Source organism: Oncorhynchus mykiss, chromosome 21 (genome assembly GCF_013265735.2).
Source record: "Oncorhynchus mykiss isolate Arlee chromosome 21, USDA_OmykA_1.1, whole genome shotgun sequence".
NCBI classification, from domain to species: Eukaryota; Metazoa; Chordata; class Actinopteri; order Salmoniformes; family Salmonidae; genus Oncorhynchus; species Oncorhynchus mykiss.
This window is the reverse complement of record NC_048585.1, coordinates 27,118,434-27,136,272: the sequence shown is the minus strand read 5'-3', so window position 1 is coordinate 27,136,272 and position 17,839 is coordinate 27,118,434. Positions and strand designations below refer to the sequence as shown.

At 45.0% G+C, this 17,839-nt stretch overlaps 1 protein-coding gene across 1 annotated transcript in view; it reads right to left on the bottom strand.

Moving 5' to 3' along the window:
• cped1 (cadherin-like and PC-esterase domain containing 1) overlaps positions 1–17,839 on the bottom strand; it is an 83,442-nt gene that overhangs the window by 14,107 nt on the left and 51,496 nt on the right. The window contains exons 13-14 of the mRNA XM_036957503.1: positions 17,028–17,214; positions 16,179–16,356 (exon numbers count right to left, since the gene is read on the bottom strand). Coding sequence (XP_036813398.1) covers positions 16,179–16,356; positions 17,028–17,214 — 365 coding nt within the window. The remainder of the gene's footprint in view (positions 1–16,178; positions 16,357–17,027; positions 17,215–17,839) is intronic.

Sequence of the window (17,839 nt, the reverse complement as noted above, 5' to 3'; positions counted from 1 at the left end):
ACACACACACACACACACACACACACACACACACACACACACACACACACACACACACACACACACACACACACACACACACACACACACACTTCTCCTGCTTTCCTCCTCTCATCAAGGGGCAGAGTGTGTGTGTGTGTATCATGTTGCGACAGCTCCTCTGGGTCTCAATGGGCTTTTCCTGGTTAATTAAAGGTTCAATAAAAAATACAAGCGAGTAATAACTGTACAATGCGTCACACTGGAACGTATGAACAAACGTATACAACAAAATCATGATAGAAGACATGAAGACCTTTTGGTAGGAAGTCCCATGATGGCACTATGAAGTACATGAGACAGAGTGCCAAGTCAAAAAGGGGAAAGAAACCCAGCCAGATCCCTGAGAAAACAATGGTCAGCCAATCTGGAATGTGTCTGCCACACAGCGATATCCACACGGCCAAATGTTCAATCACTTGCAGCTCACAAGGACTTTCCCAGCCTTTCAGAGCAGCCAGTGTAAGATATGTACACAGATTCCTACAAGTACAATCACAATTGCGCCAGAATGTTGCGGATTTTAATTCATGAAATTTCACGGGGGATTAAAAAAAAAACTGTTTCAATTCCATGCATTCTGTTTCTGTGGGAAAACAATGACTTCTCCAACTAGGTTATTCATCTATATCCATTCCCAACTCTCAGCCTGAAAGCGCCTTGTTCATGGAGGAACTTTGAACCATCAGAGCCACCATTAGGAGACTTTACTACCAATCACATAATACATATAATGACGGTGTGGTCATTTCAAGTACGTTTTAACCATACAGTCCTTCCTCCACATCCACAACCATGATGTAACCTGGCAACAGAGTGACCTCTGGAAACCGCAGGCTGAGATGACCAGTCCCTATGACCGTGTAAAGATCATCAGAGCATGAGTAGCTAAAGCTAATATGAGAGTTAGCTGCAAACACTAGCCCGTACTAAGTGAAATGGAGCCATGAGAGCGCTATAGATCCACTGCAGTGAGGACCAGAACTGGAGAACCTGGGAAACATACAGCAAGAGTCCAGGCCAGGACTGAGTCATCCCAACCCAACCCAAGAGGTTCAACAAGGGTTTGTTTGTGTCCGGTATTAAACTTAAATCTGGTATTGTACTGGTTTTCTGGGACTCAGATCTGGCCAATGGAAGGTTAGGCAGTCCAGTTCTTATGGCCAGTCCATTGCGAGCTTTGTTGTTGTTAGGAGCGCGCAGAGAAAGACACAGAGAGACAAAGATGGGAACAGAGAGACATAGAAATCGAGATGGAGAGACAGGAACAAAGGCACAGGGACAAAGACAGAGAGAAAGAGGACTAAAGTGATTGAGAAGTCTTGGTAAGCCCAGAGTCTTAGTGAGCCAGTCAGTCAGTAGTAGACATCCCAAACTCAGAGAACGACGTCGTCATGGCAGGAGAGCCAAAGTAACAGTGACTGGTGGAAAATTCGGTGGATAATGGTACAGTTATTGCAACATGCAGGGGCAGGAATCACTTAAATGGAACCCCTGATTGGGAGCGAGCGTAGAGCTGCATTTACTAGATCATACACCCCCTTTTCTCTTTTTAACAGAGCCCACTACTCATGCCAGAAGCCGGATAAAGTCCCAACCACATCTGTAAAGGTTTAATAGCAGTAGGATTCTATGTTTTTACCGTTCCAAATCAAGGTTTACAGATCTGCACTTAACAGAGTCGGGAGTGTATATGGGAGATATTTCCTATAATGTGGAGTTACTACACTGATTGAGTGATGATTAAAAAGGTGGAAACAGAGACTTGTGGGCAATTGGAGGGAATATGCAGCGGTGTGATTCATATTTGGGTGATCCTCGGTGTGATTGCCAGATTTATGCCTGCTGCTGAACAGTATTCCACAGTCCACACCGTCACATTGGACATGCTTGGCATTACCATAGCAACGTGTAAAATCAAAAGAGCAATGTTTACGCTTTGGTGAGAGGGAGGCTTTTCTTGGCACACGCAGGGCCTAAACACTCCATCACTGTCTAAGACCTCAGATATTCCTTTATAAGCAAACATTCTGAAATGTGTACTGTTATTTTTTGTGACAGTAAATAGTATTTTGCAATATTTATTGATTTGTGTACATGCTAGATATTGGAGCTTGTGTATGTTCATAGTAACGAAGGCTACAGGTTTTGGCTAGTCAAAGTGAGACAATTCATTCGTAAGTTGTTGACTGGTTAAATTAGGTTGTCATGGGCTCCATTTTTATTGGGATAGAACACACACAGAAACAAATGCATACATTTCCTATAACCGATTTATAACATGGTTTATTGGGCCTTTGGAGGAACCGCCGAACCCCGCGCCTGCTGGACTCGGCTCCGGGGGGAAGGGGGTGGGGGGCAAGGAGGAGAACAGTGGGTTCTGGCAGCGGAACGCCCACACATCCACCCTCTGATCAGAACAACAGTACACAACTCATTACCAGTTTACCATACCACCCAGAAACAATGCCTAATGAGGAAACAGACGCATACAGGAACATATGCAGAGGTGGGGCGGCAAGTAGCCTAGTGGTTAGAGGGTTGGACTAGTAACCGAAAGGTTGCAAGATCGAATCCCCGAGCTGACAAGGTAAAAATCTGTCGTTCTGCCCCTGAACAAGGCAGGTAACTGTTCCTAGGCTGTCATTGAAAATAAGAATTAGTTCTTAACTGACTTGCTTAGTTAAATAAAGGTTTAAAAAAATATATGCAGAGGTGTGTGTGCTCAGTGCGAATGAGAGAGAGTGAGAGAGAGGCAGACAGAATCCGAGAGAAACAAGGGGGAGTCAGATGGAGAGAAAGAAAAAGAGTGAGATGAAAAAGAGTGAGATGGATGCTGAACAAGAGGCTAAGGGAAGAGGGTATGTGAGAGTTATGTCAGCTAATGTACAAGCGACCTCTAGTATTACTGTATAATCAAACATCAAACTGCAAGGCTAAACCAAACACATAGCACAGCTGAAAAACCCATTCTGTGATAGCCTACTCTCTCTCTGTGTGTATGCCCACATTTGTGTGCGAACATAATACATGCATGTTAATACGCTTGTTAATGTGCCTTAAAACTCAAGAGTGTTTTCCCATGTGATAATGTGCCTTAAACTGTACAAGTCACTCTCCCTGCCAACACAATCCACACATCTTAACATTATGGTTTCCCTCCACTATGAGCTGGCCTCACTTCTCCTCAGACGTCACACCCATTTCCCCGTGCCAGGAACACTGCCAGGGACACCACCGGGAATAACAGCGATCCAGGAGTGACGCCATTAAGCCTAACTGCTCCTTCATGAACAGAGATCTGTCATGTCCTCATGACAACCATCCTCATTTAACTGTGTAACAGCAAGGAGGCCCATGCATTGATCCAGAGGGGAAACAGGGGAAAGAGAAATAGTGAGAGAGTGATGGAGCGAGAGAAAGAGCGTGAGAGGAACAGAGGGGTGAGAGAAGAGGGAAGACAGAGGGTTGTGTTTGTTCCTGGAGGATGACGTTAGGAAAGTTCCGGTTCCGGGAATCCTGTGGTTGCCAGGTAAGCGATATTCCCAAGTTAGGATATTCCCTCATAGACAGGTGCTGTGAGAGTTGGAGGAGCGGGGAATTAAGTCAGGACAGTGGAAATGTGGGCATTGCCAAGTTTACATAAGTCTTGCTCTCTGGACCTCCATGTGCCCATAGTCACGAGGAAACACACCATTACCACGATGATCTTCATGGACCAGACAACCTACTGTCTGTGTCTCTGTGTGTGTGTGTGTGTGTGTGTGTGTGTGTGAGGTAGTAGGTACAGTACCAGTCAAAGGTTTGGACACACCTACTCATTACAGGGGTTTTCTTTCTTTTTCTATTTTCTACATTGTAAAATAATAGTGAACTCATCAAAACTATTAAATAACACATATGGAATGATGTAGTAACCAAAAAAGTAAAATATGTTTTATATTTGAGATTCTTCAAACTATTCACCCTTTGCCTTGATGACAGCTTGGCATTCTCTCAACCAGCTTCATGAGGTACCTGGAATGCATTTCAATTAACAGGTGTGCCTTCTTAAAAGTTAATTCGTGGAATTTCTTTCCTTCTTATTGTGTTTGAGCCAATCAGTTGTGTTGTGACAAGGTGGGGGGGTATACAGAAGATAGCCCGATTTGGTAAAAGACCAAGTCCATATTATGGAAAGAACAACTCAAATAAGCAAAGAGAAACGAAAGTCCATTACTTTAAGACATGAAGGTCAGTCAATCCGGAAAATTTCAAGAACTTCTCATGATTCTCATGGTTCTCATGAGGACCGCCACAGGAAAGGAAGACCCAGAGTTACCTCTGCTGCAGAGGATACATTCATTAGAGTTACCAGCCTCAGAAATTGCATCCAAAATAAATGCTTCAGAGTTCAAGTAACAGACACATCTCAACATCAACTTTTCAGAGGAGACCGTGTGAATCAGGCCCTCATGGTCGAATTTCTATAAAGAAACCACTACTAAAGGACACAAATAAGAAAACAGGACTTGCTTGGGCCAAGAGACACGAGCAATGGACATTAGACCAGTGGAAATCTGTCCTTTGGTCTGATGAGTCCACATTTGAGATTTTTGGTTCCAACCGCTGCGTCTTTGTGAGATGCAGAGTAGGTGAACAGATGATCACTGCATGTGTGGTTCCCACGTGAAGCATGGAGGAGGAGGTGTGATGGTGATTTGCTGGTGACATTGTCTGTGATTTATTTAGCACACTTAACCAGCATGGCTACCACAGCATTCTGCAGTGATACGCCATAACATCTGGTTTGTGCTTAGTGGGACTATCATTTGTTTTCAACAGGACAATGACCCAACACACCTCCATGCTGTGTAAGGGCGATTTGACCAAGAAGGAGAGTGATGGAAAGTGATGGAGTGCTGCATCAGATGACCTGGCCTCTACAATCACCTGACAGTTTGGGATGAGTTGGACCGCAGAGTGAAGGAAAAAGCAGCTCAGCATATGTGGGAACTCCTTCAAGACTGTTGGAAAAGCATGCCAGGTGAAGCTGGTTGAGATAATGCCAAGAGTGTGCAAAGCTGTCATCAAGGCAAAGGGTACAACATAGAAAATATTTAAAATGAAGAAAAACCCTTGAATGAGTAGGTGTGTCCAAACTTTTGACTGGTACTGTACCTCTAGTTGCTTCAATCTCTTTCTGTATATCATCCCCTCTCTGTGCAGACTGTTAGGTTAGAGCAGCTGTAGGGAATTATGAGGGGATGACCGCGGGTGTTAACCCCTTGCCCTGAATCACAGACCCCTAAATCATCCCACCCAGACTGGCCCTGTCAACGGCAAGGAAACATAGCCGTGGCACGCACGCACGCACAGAGAGAGAGAGAGGGAGAAGATAGAAAGACAAGTGGTAGAGACAGAGAGGAGAGGAGGGTTTCAACATACACAGTGTAACAAGGGTCGGGGGGGGGGGGGTCTTCTAACCCGACAAAGTTATTTCCCCCCTAAAAGATAAAAGCACCAAACCATTTAATGAATGTTTCTTAGAATGTCTATCACCCCTCATCGTCTCTGACTGATCAAACCAGATCAAACACAACAGCAGCGATTACTTTTATTGGACTGAGGGGGACCAACAGGAGTTTTAATGAGAAGACCCGTCTCCCCCTCTTCACTACATCTCCCCCTCCCTCCCTCCGCTCCAGTATGATAACACGGGAGCGGAGGGAGGGAGCATGAAGTCAGCCATTGTCGGAGAGAAGTGGCACACTCCTGGGCTGAGCGATGAAGGAGAGGGGTGGAGGGGGGGGGGGGGGGGGGGGGGGTAACAGAGCCAGCTTCTGTGGATCAGCTCTGGGACTGGGCCTCGGTGGAATTCACAGCTGCAGCACATCAAAGAGCCAGACTCCCACCAAGCCTCCCCTTGACAACAACACCAGGAAATAAATGCTTAGTTTCCCTCTACGAGACGGGATAAGGATAGGTGTGGAGACCAGGTTTGGGAAACTGGGACAGAGCCGCGATCTTGCCTGTGTTGATGGAATGGGAAGTGGAGGAGATGTAGGGAGGGTTGAATGATACAGTAATGGAATAAACTGAACATGTGTCCAGCCATAACAGTGGACATATAAAGATTTAAAACTGTGTGTGGAAGGTTAGTCCTCCTTCTGTAGTAACAGAAAGTGCTCCTGGTTGGACTTTCTCACGGGTGAGTGTACCAGTCCTCATAAGTAAGCCATGGCTGGGTATAGCACACCAGCTTTGTGAAGTCAATACAGACGGAGGATGGGATACGAGACAAGGAAGCTACTCCAGACTATTGGGATCCACCCTCAGTCAGTTTCCCATTCCCACCTGTGGCTATCAACATAGCTAGATAACCAAGCAGCATCAGACAGCCAGACAGCCTGCTGATATGAACAATGAAGCCCTGAGTCTTCACATGATAGCACTTCAAAAGCCCCACATGCGGCATCAATGGAAACCCTGTTCTAGGGCCCAATTCTCCTGCCCCCCATGTAGGATGAGTGGACAATATCTCCCTCATTTGCTCTCTCTCTGACCCACGGAGGAAGAGAGTGAACGACTAGAATTTTAGCGGAAGAGGGGAGCAGATGAGATAGTATTTGTTAGCAGAGCGTGGTTGTCAGTGACATGGAAAGGGAAAGGGGGATACCTAGTCATTTGTACAACTGAATGCAATCAACTGAAATGTGTCTTCCGCATTTAACCCAACCTCTGAATCAGAGAGGTGCGGGTGGGGTGGGGGGGGGGGGGGGGGGGGGGGGGTGGGGGGGGGGGGGGGCTGCCTAAATCGACATCTACGTCTTCGGCGCCTGGGGAACAGTGGGTTAACTACCTTCCTCATGGGCAGAACGACAGATTTTTACCTTGTCAGCTCGAGGATTCGATCCAGCAACCTTTCGGTTACTGGCCAACGCTCTAATGCATGGCAGATTGATGGACAGGGCAGGTTGCAGAGCAGGGAGACCTGTGTCGGAGGTCAACGAAAACGCCATCACCTCAGAGAAAGTGTGAAATATAAAAAGGCACATCAAAACAGCACACAACAGGACAAGACAAAGTACAACATTGCACAAAGCAGAGAACCACATATTGAACTTTCAGAGTTACACACACGTTGACCACCCCTCAGTTGAAACACAATTTTGAACAGCGTATGTGCTGTGCAACTCTGAGTGGCGCATTGGAGGGTTACATCAGCTGAAGAGAATGAGCAACCACATCTGAAATATCCCTTAGTAAGAACATAATACTATGGATTTCCTTTCCTATGGGTGGAACACATAAATGTGGGGACTTGTGGTACAGAGAGGGAGTTTATACTGGGTTTGCCCTGGGGTCACACTGCTAACGACTACACCAGACGCTCTGAGCAATTAGCCCTCGTTAGCACTCATTATTCCCAAAACACGACATAAGGCTTCGTCCAATGCAATTTAAATCAAGGTTTTGTACATTTGACACTAAATACATTCCATTGCCGTCCTCATGATATCCCCTCTTTAAATCATCTATTTTATAAGAGCAAAATCAGGAGCCAAACCTCTCCTCAATATGGTGGACATATCACAGAATCCTGAAGGCCCTTTTCTCACTGCTTTGCCTCAGCTGGTCTAATTGACAGGTGATGCATTCAGGTCACTTTGATATGGAAGGTCCCTGGATGGGGGCTGGATGGTGATATTAGAGAGAGTGGGGCCAGGGGGACTGAAAGAGAATGAGGGAAATGGGAATGTGCTCTGGCATCAAAATAATTCCTCTCCTCTGCCACTCTCCTCTCTGATCCCTTAATGGTTTCCACAGCATGGCTCACATGAGGGGGGGGGGGGTGAAACTGTTTGCCTGATTTGTGAATGTATGTCTGAGCATGAATGTGTGTGTGTCTGTGTGTGTGTACATCTGAGTGTGTGTGTGGTGAAGCACAGAGCTGTGAGAGCACGCTCGTGGTTTGTAGAGACTCCAGTCTCTGGGAGTTTCTCACACTGACTTCAGAACAGAAGGAAAGCATTAAGCCTCTAGCGTTGTTATACCCCAGACCACCCGGACTGGCCCAAGTCTTCCTATCTATACTCTGCCACAATCTCACACAGTGTGTGTGTGTGTGTGTGTGTGTGTGTGTGTGTGTGTGTGTGTGTGCGCGTACGTGCGTGCGTGCGTGCGTGTAGATGACAATTAGATTCTTTCACTTCTAAAATGGCAATTAAATTAATTCTCGCTAAGCCAAGCAGATCAGGATCAGGAGGAGGAATGAAAAGTTGTGTTTCAGATCAAACTTTGAAAAACAATTTGCTGTGCTAGACAGGCCCTGCAATTTGGTTATGTCTGCCTGTCACATTCATACACCAAGAATGCCCATCAAATGCTGTGGAAATATAATTATTTCAGACTGTACATCAAGGGGGGTGGGGGGGTGTGGGGGGGTGGTATCGCTTGCCAAAGTCCCTCTGGCATAGCATGAGCTTGTAGCAGCCTTTTGGTACAGGGAACCAAGAGCAGTATGTCGAGTTGTGAGTGAGTGAGTGAGTGAGTGAGTGAGTGAGTGAGTGAGTGAGTGAGTGAGTGAGTGGGTGAGTGAGTGAGTGATGAGTGAGTGAGTGAGTGTAGGCTGAGTTACTAGCCGTATTTGTTCATATGGTGAGGCAAATCAAATCCTCATAACACAGATAGACAGAGGTCTTAAGTCACACAGACAGATCAAACGGTCTGCCCAGGCAGGATGCTGAGAAGACTCCATCACATGAGGATGAGAGGAGTGGAGGGATGAAGAGAGGGGATACAGGGAGGAAGGGGTTCTAGGAGCCTCTGAACCTCTATCCAAATGGGGTGTCCTACAGGACAGAGAGAGGGAACTTACTGTAGCTCACCTTCCATTCATATACAGTCACCTCCTAAATTATTGGCACCCTTGATAAATATATATATTTTTAAAATGGCACACATGTTGACCCACATCATTCGTCCTCCTTTTATCCCAGTGCAAGATAATACAGCTGGGTGTAGGAGTATGATGGGTTGGGGTCACAAGGTTGGATGTGTGTCAGCAGCATTCCATTCGTCCATACAACCGGTCCCAAATCAGCCTCTTGCACATCTGATAGTAACCCTGGCTGATGGATGAGATAGAGGAATAGGATGGTGGTTGGGATTCCCTTTAGGCTCTGAGTCAAAACAGATTACATTAATTACAATGATGATGATTAATTAAAACCTCTACAGGATCGGTGGGTCCCCCACGGGACGGTTGAGCTAACGTAGGCTAATGTGATTAGCATGAGGTTGTAAGTAACAAGTACATTTCCCAGGACATAGACATATCTGATACTGGCAGAAAGCTTAAATTCTTGTTAATCTAACTGCAATGTCCAATGTACAGGTGCCATTACAGTGAAAGAATACCATGCTATTGTTTGAGAAGACTGCACAGTTAGGAACTTAAAAAATGACTTATAAACCAATTAGGCACATTTGGGCAGTCTTGACACAAAAGTTTGAACAGAAATGCAATGGTTCATTGGATCAGTCTAAAACTTTGCACATGCACTGTTGCCATCTAGTGGCCAAAATCTAAATTGCAGCTGGGCTGGAATAATACATTATGGCCTTTCTCTTACATTTCAAATATGATGGTACAAAAAAAACACAAATAAACACATTATTTTTTCTTTGTATTATCTTTTACCAGATCTAATGAGTTATATTCTCCTACATTCATTTCACAATTCCACAAACTTCATTAAAAAGTGTTTTTTAATATACTGTATCTAATGTGGATATTACAGTCACCTCCAAAATGATTGGCACTCTTGATAAAGACGAGCAAAAAAACCAATGTATTAAATAAATAATACAAATACTGAGCAATATTGAATGCAAAAAAAAAAACACTTTGGAAAATTTTAAAAGTATATTATTTTTGACTAATCCAATTGCTCAGATAGATATTTTGTTTAAAAAGTAATAAAATAAAACAGATTGTCAAAACAAATTCCTAAAGATTGTTAGAAATAAAAGAAAACAAAATCTGCAATAACATTTACATTTAAAAAAAATTAATCTCAGTTTAAGGAACTGTATTGTGGCCTTCCATGGCTTCCTGTTTCACTGGGGTATAACAATGAGGTAACACACAAATAAAATACAGTTGTCATCCATCACCATAAATCAGGGTACAAAAATAGCTATTTATTTACTTACCACTATTAGGACAATAATTAATATGTTTAAAACCACTGGAACATTGGCAAACTACCCTGGTAAATGAAGTGTATCTTGTCCCCATGCACAGTGAGGAAGACTTGGTTGCTCGCATCTTGGGGTCACCAAGTATCCAAATCCACAATTAGACTTGAGTTTGCTAAATGGCATTGGCACTTCGATTGGAACCAGGTGCTATGGTCAGATGAGAAGAAAATAGAGGTCTTTGCCCACAGAAACCAATGGTGACGCATAGCAGAAAATAGCCTCATACCTACTGTAAAATATGGTGGTGGATCTTTGATGTTATGGGGATATTTTGCTTCCACTGGTCCTGGGGCCCTTGTTCAGGTCAATAGCATCATGAACTCTACCAAGTACCAGGACATTTTTGCAAAGAACCTGGTTGCCTCTGCCAGGAGGCTGAAACTTGGCCGTAAGTGGATCTTCCAGCAAGACCATGACCCCAAGCACACATCAAAATCCACAAAGAAATGCTTAATTAACCACAAATTCAACTATTTACAATTGCCATCTCAGTGTCCAGACTTGAACCCCATTGAAAGTCTGTGGTTTGAATTGACGAGGGCAGTCCAAACACGCAGACGAAGAATATCAAGGGTCCAAGAGGAATGGTCCAAGATCCTTCCCAATGTGTTTCATAAACATTTTAGAAAAAGTCTCAGTGCAGTTATCCTCACAAGGGGAGGGTGCATAAAGCATTGAAAACAGGGGTGCCAATAATTTTCTTTTTTAGAAGACAAAAATATTATTTGCTAAAAAAGCATTCAAAATAGCTCAGGATTTGCATTATTATTTTATACATAGTCTTTCACGCTCATTTGTATCAGTGGTGCCAATAATTTCAGAGGTGACTGTAATATCCACATTAGATATAATAATAATAATCATCATTGTAATTAATGTAACCTTTTTTGACTTTGCCTAAAGGGAATCACAACCACCATCCTATTGGTCCATTTGATCCACCAGGAGTGGTTACTCTCAGACGTGCTAGAGGCCGAGTTTGGACTGGGTGTCTGGGCGAATGGAATGCTCTTGACGCGCGCACGCGCGCACGCGCGCACGCACGCGCGCACGCACACGCACACACACACACACACACACAACCCTTTGACTCCAACCCATCATACGCCTACACACAGCAGTATCACCTTGCACTGAGATGAAAGGACGAAGGGTGTGTGTCTATTCCTCCACAACGACCTTGTTCCCAAGACGAGTAAAACACCTGTAACCCCCCACCCACCCACCGAAGGGGTCACCAGCTGTGTGAGTGAGTGCATGTGTGTTTAAGTGAGTGTACCAACTGTGGTTGGGTATGGTCAATGAGTTAGAATGAGGTACAGTGGACAATGTAGGGCGGTTCATACAGTGTGTTTTCCCAGAGCCAGACACCTTGTAGTGACCCTGAGGAGGCATAGGGAGGACAACCGTAGCAACACTCCCAACACCAAGGACACAAAGTTGGCATACCAGCCACACACACAATTGCAAAGGGATAAATTCTATACTTTATCAAAGTATAGAATTTTTTGCAATTGCTGGTATGCCAACTTTGTGTCCTTGGTGTTGGGAGTGTTGCTACGGTTGTCCTCCCTATGCCTCCTCAGGGTCACTACAAGGTGTCTGGGTCAGTGATAGAATTCAGAACATGGGCCGTTCTTACAGTATTATCAGTATTCTCCCTGTACACCAAGTCAGAACCGTATAATAAATAAAGGGGGCATATAAGCAGACAATGAAAGCTCTTACAATATTAAATTATGACATTTTTCTAAAACAGGCTATAGACTAAATGTGCACCAGCAAGTCAGAATAGTATGCTAAGTTATGAGGGGAAAAGGGAGCAAATTATTAGAGTTAGGCACATGGGCTACTAACAGCTTACTACACAACATACACTTACTAAACTCAGCAAAAAAATAAATGTCCCTTTTTCAGGACCCTGTCTTTCTAAGATCATTTGTAAAAGTCCAAATAACTTCACAGATCTTCATTGTAAAGGGTTTTAAATACTGTTTCCCATGCTTGTTCAATGAACCATAATTAATGAACATGCACCTGTGGAACGGTCGTTAAGACACTAAGCTTACAGACGGTAGGCAATTAAGGTCACAGTTATGAAAACTTAGGACACTAAAGAGGCCTTTCTACTGACTTTGAAAAACTCCAAAAGAAAGAAGCCTGGGGTCCCTGCTCATCTGTGTAAACGTGCCTTTGGCATGCTGCAAGGAGCCATGAGGACTGCAGATGTGGCCAGGGCAATAAATTGCTATGTCCGTCCTGTGAGATGCCTAAGGCAGCGCTACAGGGAGACAGGACAGACAGCTGATTGTCCTCGCTGTGGCAGACCATGTGTAACATCACCTGCACAGGATCTGTACATCCGAACATTACACCTGGGGGACGGGTACAGGATGGCAACAACAACTGCCCGAGTTTCACCAGAAACGCACAATCCCTCCATCAGTGCTCAGACTGTCCGCAATAGGCTGAGAGAGGCTGGACTGAGGGCTTGTAGGCCTGTTGTAAGGCAGGTCCTCACCAGACATCACTGGCAACAACGTTGCCTATGGGCACAAACCCACCGTCGCTGGACCAGACAGGACTGGCAAAAAGTGCTCTTCACTGACAAGTCACAGTTTTGTGCCCATTTGTCAGAGTAGCGTTTATCGTCGAAGGAATGAGCGTTACACCGAGGCCTGTACTCTGTGAGCGGGATCGATTGGAGGTGGAGGGTCTGTCATGGTCTGGAGCAGTGTGTCACAGCATCATCGGACTGAGCTTGGTGTCATTGCAGGCAATCTCAATGTTGTGTGTTACAGGGAAGACATCCTCCTCCCTCATGTAATACCCTTCCTGCAGGCTCATCCTGACATGACCCTCCAGCATGACAATGCCACCAGCCATACTGCTGGTTCTGTGCATGTTTTCCTGCAAGACAGGAATGTCAGTGTTCTGCCATGGCCAGCGAAGAGCCCGGATCTCAATCCCATTGAGTACGTCTGGGACCTGTTGGATCGGAGGGTGAGGGCTAGAGCCATTCCCCCCAGAATTTTCCGGGAACTTGCAGGTGCCTTGGTGGAAGAGTGGGGTAACATCTCACAGCAAGAACTGGCAAATCTGGTGCACTGCAGTACTCAACGCAGCTGGTGGCCACACCCAATACTGACTGTTACTTCTGATTTGACCCCCCTTTGTTTAGGGACACATTATTCAATTTCAGTCACATGTCTGTGGAATTTGTTCAGTTTATGTCTCAGTTGTTGAATCTTGTTATGTACATACAAATATTTACACATGTTAAGTTTGCTGAAAATAAACGCAGTTGACAGTGAGGACGTTTCTTTTTCTGCTGAGTTTATAATCCAGTGTGATAGCAAATAGCACCAGGAAATCATTGGTGGCTGTGCTGTGTGAACAATTTGTCAAGGATTCAGTCTGTTTTTCCTCTTTTCTCTCGTTCGCTTCTGACTAAAAACAGGACCACATGTTCTATGGGAGAGGATGGTTTATGCCTGCTGGGATGTGAGGACCGCTTGGTGACCACAATAACCATTTGGGAGACAGTCAGCTCTTCCCAATGGACCGTAATAACCACAGCCCTCACACTACCAGCAAGAGAAAATCATCAGGGGCTGTTATGAGTTGTGTGTGTGTGTGTGTGTGTGTGTGTGTGTGTGTGTGTGTGTGTGTGTGTGTGTGTGTGTGTGTGTGTATTTATATAGAATGTGTGTGTCCATATGAGGCTCAGAAGTGGTTTCCCGTGTGTGTAGGTGTGCATGCATTTTTGAAGATTCATAGGGGAGAGTGGAGTAAATTGAGCCAAAGGGGTAAGTTGAGCCACCCTTGTTTCTAGGAAACCATACACAAAATGTATAATTTGACCAAATATTTAGGAAGAGGGCATCATTTCATGGAGTATGAAGAAAAAAAACACACATGGAAAAAGAGGTAAGCAAGTTAGGTCCAAAGAAAACAGATTTCCACCAAGTCAAATGAATTTATTGTGTTAGAAGTTCCATGACACTTGTATTTAAACCGAAGTAGATCATTTATAGATTTCCCTATACATCAGTTGGGGTCTCTATAAGCTTCAATATGAGGTCCTAAACCTAGCATGAAAGTGCATCCTTTTAGCTGTGTGGGCTAATATAGTCCAAATGTTTGCCTTGGGGTAAGTTGAGCCAATGACCATGGGGTCAGTTGAGCTAATGGTTGAGCCAATGACCATGGGGTCAGTTGAGCTAATGGTTGAGCCAATGACCATGGGGTCAGTTGAGCTAATGGTTGAGCCAATGACCATGGGGTCAGTTGAGCTAATGGTTGAGCCAATGACCATGGGGTCAGTTGAGCTAATGGTTGAGCCAATGGCAAGTTGAGCAAATGTAAGTATTTTCTTCCCAGGCGTAATGGTAGGCATTATCACTGGGATGAGGTAACACCAGGGCCTGGCCTGTTAAGTTTTAAGTACAAAGTATTTGTTAGGTGTGTCAAAAGATGCTTAAAATGATTAAAAGACAAAGTGATTGTGATGAATTGTGTTTGGGAAATAAAGATAGACATGGTTTTAAAAATGTAGTGGTAATATTTAATTCAGTACAGAAATGTATAGGAGGCTTAATTTACCCCATAAGTTGTGCCAAGAGACCAGATGTGGGGACAAGCTATGTTTTCAAAACTGTAATGTTTACATTAATTCGGATTATTTCCAGGGATACACAGAATCCTAAAATCTATGTCGATATCATTGAGAAAAAGAATACTATATTTCCCTTGATGGAGTGATACTGAATATAAATAATTGACTTAACTTACCTCACTGTCCCCAACTGTTTCTATCACTGTAATGTCCAGAAATGCTCCTCCTCTTAACGGCTCAAATCCCTGCATTGACTGCAGCTAAGGGTCCTCTCCATCAACCCTGCCCCGCCCCGGGACACTGCCCCATCGCCACCCTCATACCCAAGATGCATCAGGAGATAGGGTGGGAGGTTTGGAGAAGAGTGAAGGGGGGTGGGGGGGGGGGGGGGGTGGGGGGGGGGGGGTCAGGTGAGGGAGGGACAGAGCGTCCTGGACCACATCCCAAACCAAACTCTTACTGGGGTGTGAAAGCTCAAATATAGCCCATGACACAGGAACTCATGGGAACATCAGACCCTCTCAATCCCTTTATGGCCCCCGCCAACCCCGCTCCTCCACATTCCAACGGTAATCTGGAAAATACCGGCTTTCGAAATATCAACCAACTGTATCTCGACACTGCTGCTGCTCCACTGCCTCTCGACGCCATTCGCGGCCGTAACCGACACTAAACTTTACACAGACTCACCGCGAAGGCTCCCTCGGAGAAACCCAACCGCCGACATGACAAATGCTGTAAAAACGAAGGAACCGTACTGTTCCTTCTCAACCGAATGAATTGATTTTCCTTTGTTTACATGCTATGAAACTTGTGTTGGGTGCCAGACCAACATCGCTCATAGAAGGAAACACTTCCCATGCTCTGGGAATTGAAATCATGGCTCTGTAAAAGTCAATAGTGCGTCTCATTTGAATATGGTAAGAGATTAGGGAAATTGTATTTTGTGTTCCTCTGACGTGGTCCTCCAGTAAAGTCAGTGAACCCCAGACAGCAAGTCACTCTTAGTTAACTTGATGGGGAACATGAAGTCCCACTAACCATACATTTTTACCTTGTTTTACACATATTAAAGTGCTGATCTAGGATCAGGTGCCCCCTATCCATATACAGTTATTCATTATAATCTAAAACTAAACACTGATCCTCTATCAGCACTCCTACTCTTGAGACCTTGTGAATACAGGCCCAGGTCTCTGACAGTGCTTGTCCATCTGTGAGTGTATGGTAGTGAGTTACAAGCGTGTAGAAACACCATGCCCGCACCACGTACCTGCACGAAGGCACACATCACATGCTCCCCAAACATCGGCAGGCTGGGACGGCTCTCGCGGTACATGTGCAAAGTGTATATTGTCATGACAACAGGCTCGGGCTCTGTGGTGAGCGACTCGTCCGTCACTAGGATGTTGATTATGCTGTTTCCCAGGCCGACCGGGTAGTTTGCTGTTCTGTGGAAAAAGTCAGAGCTTCTCAGAAACAAGGTCCAGAGAAGTCCAGGGAGATGAAACACACATAAGCACAAACACACACACACACACACACACACACACACACACACACACACACACACACACACACACACACACACACAGAGCGGAGATATGAAAACACACATACAGGATGGTGAGAGTTAGGGCAGGTTATAGAATCATTCCTAAATGTCACGTTTAGTGCTGTATGTGTGTGGCCGTCTTACGTGTGTGTGTCTTTCTGTTTGTCTGTCAGAGGTCAATCCTCTGACCCCAGTGCTACTGAGTCTAATGGGTGCTAATCAGGGATTGGCTGCTGAGATCAAAGCTACGGACATAAGAAACAGAGTTCTACAATCACACAGAGTAAAACTCAGAATGACATGGAAACATCCCCTGACCAAAACACTGGACTGAAAACACATATTCCCACATTCCCAGAATTCAGATGTTATAACTCACTTATATTATAGACCTGAAGACTGGGCAGGCGTAAGCAATATAGGACAATATCCATTTAACCTATGAAAGGGCTTGTTGGAGATCTAACTTTATGAGTGCTAACACCTACCATCTCACTGAATGTGACCCAGCTACATTTGAAAGCCCAGCGTGTGACTCATGAAAGGTCATGGCTGGGAGGGTCTCACCTAGGTCCTCTGTGCTCATCCAGGTGTATGTGACAGGCTGGGCTGATGGGCTCAGGGCGGAGGCGTAGGGTCACCACGTCAAAGGGGACCTCAGCACGGTAGTCCTTCACCCAGGGACTGAAGGGGGGGCTGAGGGTCAGAGGGGGATCTGTGTACAGTTGTCTGAGGTGGGGGTCCACACACCTCTCTGATACACACCACAGGGAGAGAGAGAAAGAATGGATTATAATACAGATAAAAAGGCTTGCATACATCAAGCCGTGTGCCGCTGTATTTTTCCTATTCAGAATACTGTTACCCATTTAACCATCAGAAGGAGCATCAAAGAACAAATATGGTTATCTAAAACATGCATGCTCAGTGTGTGTGTGTCCATTCAAAGGGATTACGGATAAAGACATTCACACAAACACACACACTATGTAATGGGAGGAATGTTAATAACAAGGTCCACACGTGTTGAGCACAAGCCCAGAGAATGCTCTCTTCCTCTGGAGGCAATTGACTCTGGTGTGTGCCAACCTCAAGCAGTTTGCAGATGCAGTGGGAACAGTAGAGCCACCTACCCACCCCCCCTGCCCGAAGCACCGCCACAATTTTACCTTGAACACTGCAACAGAAGCCAACTCCTCTGCTCTTTCATCCGCGTGAGGCTACAATACATCGAGTTTCCCAGGGAAGCTGTGAACCCAGCTGTAGCCTATTGCATGATTGTGTTTATGAGTCAGTTATTAAAGAATGTGAAACAATGTTGTGTATGTTAACTATTGCATGATTGTGTTCATGAAGTGTACGTTTACTGCTTTTCATTA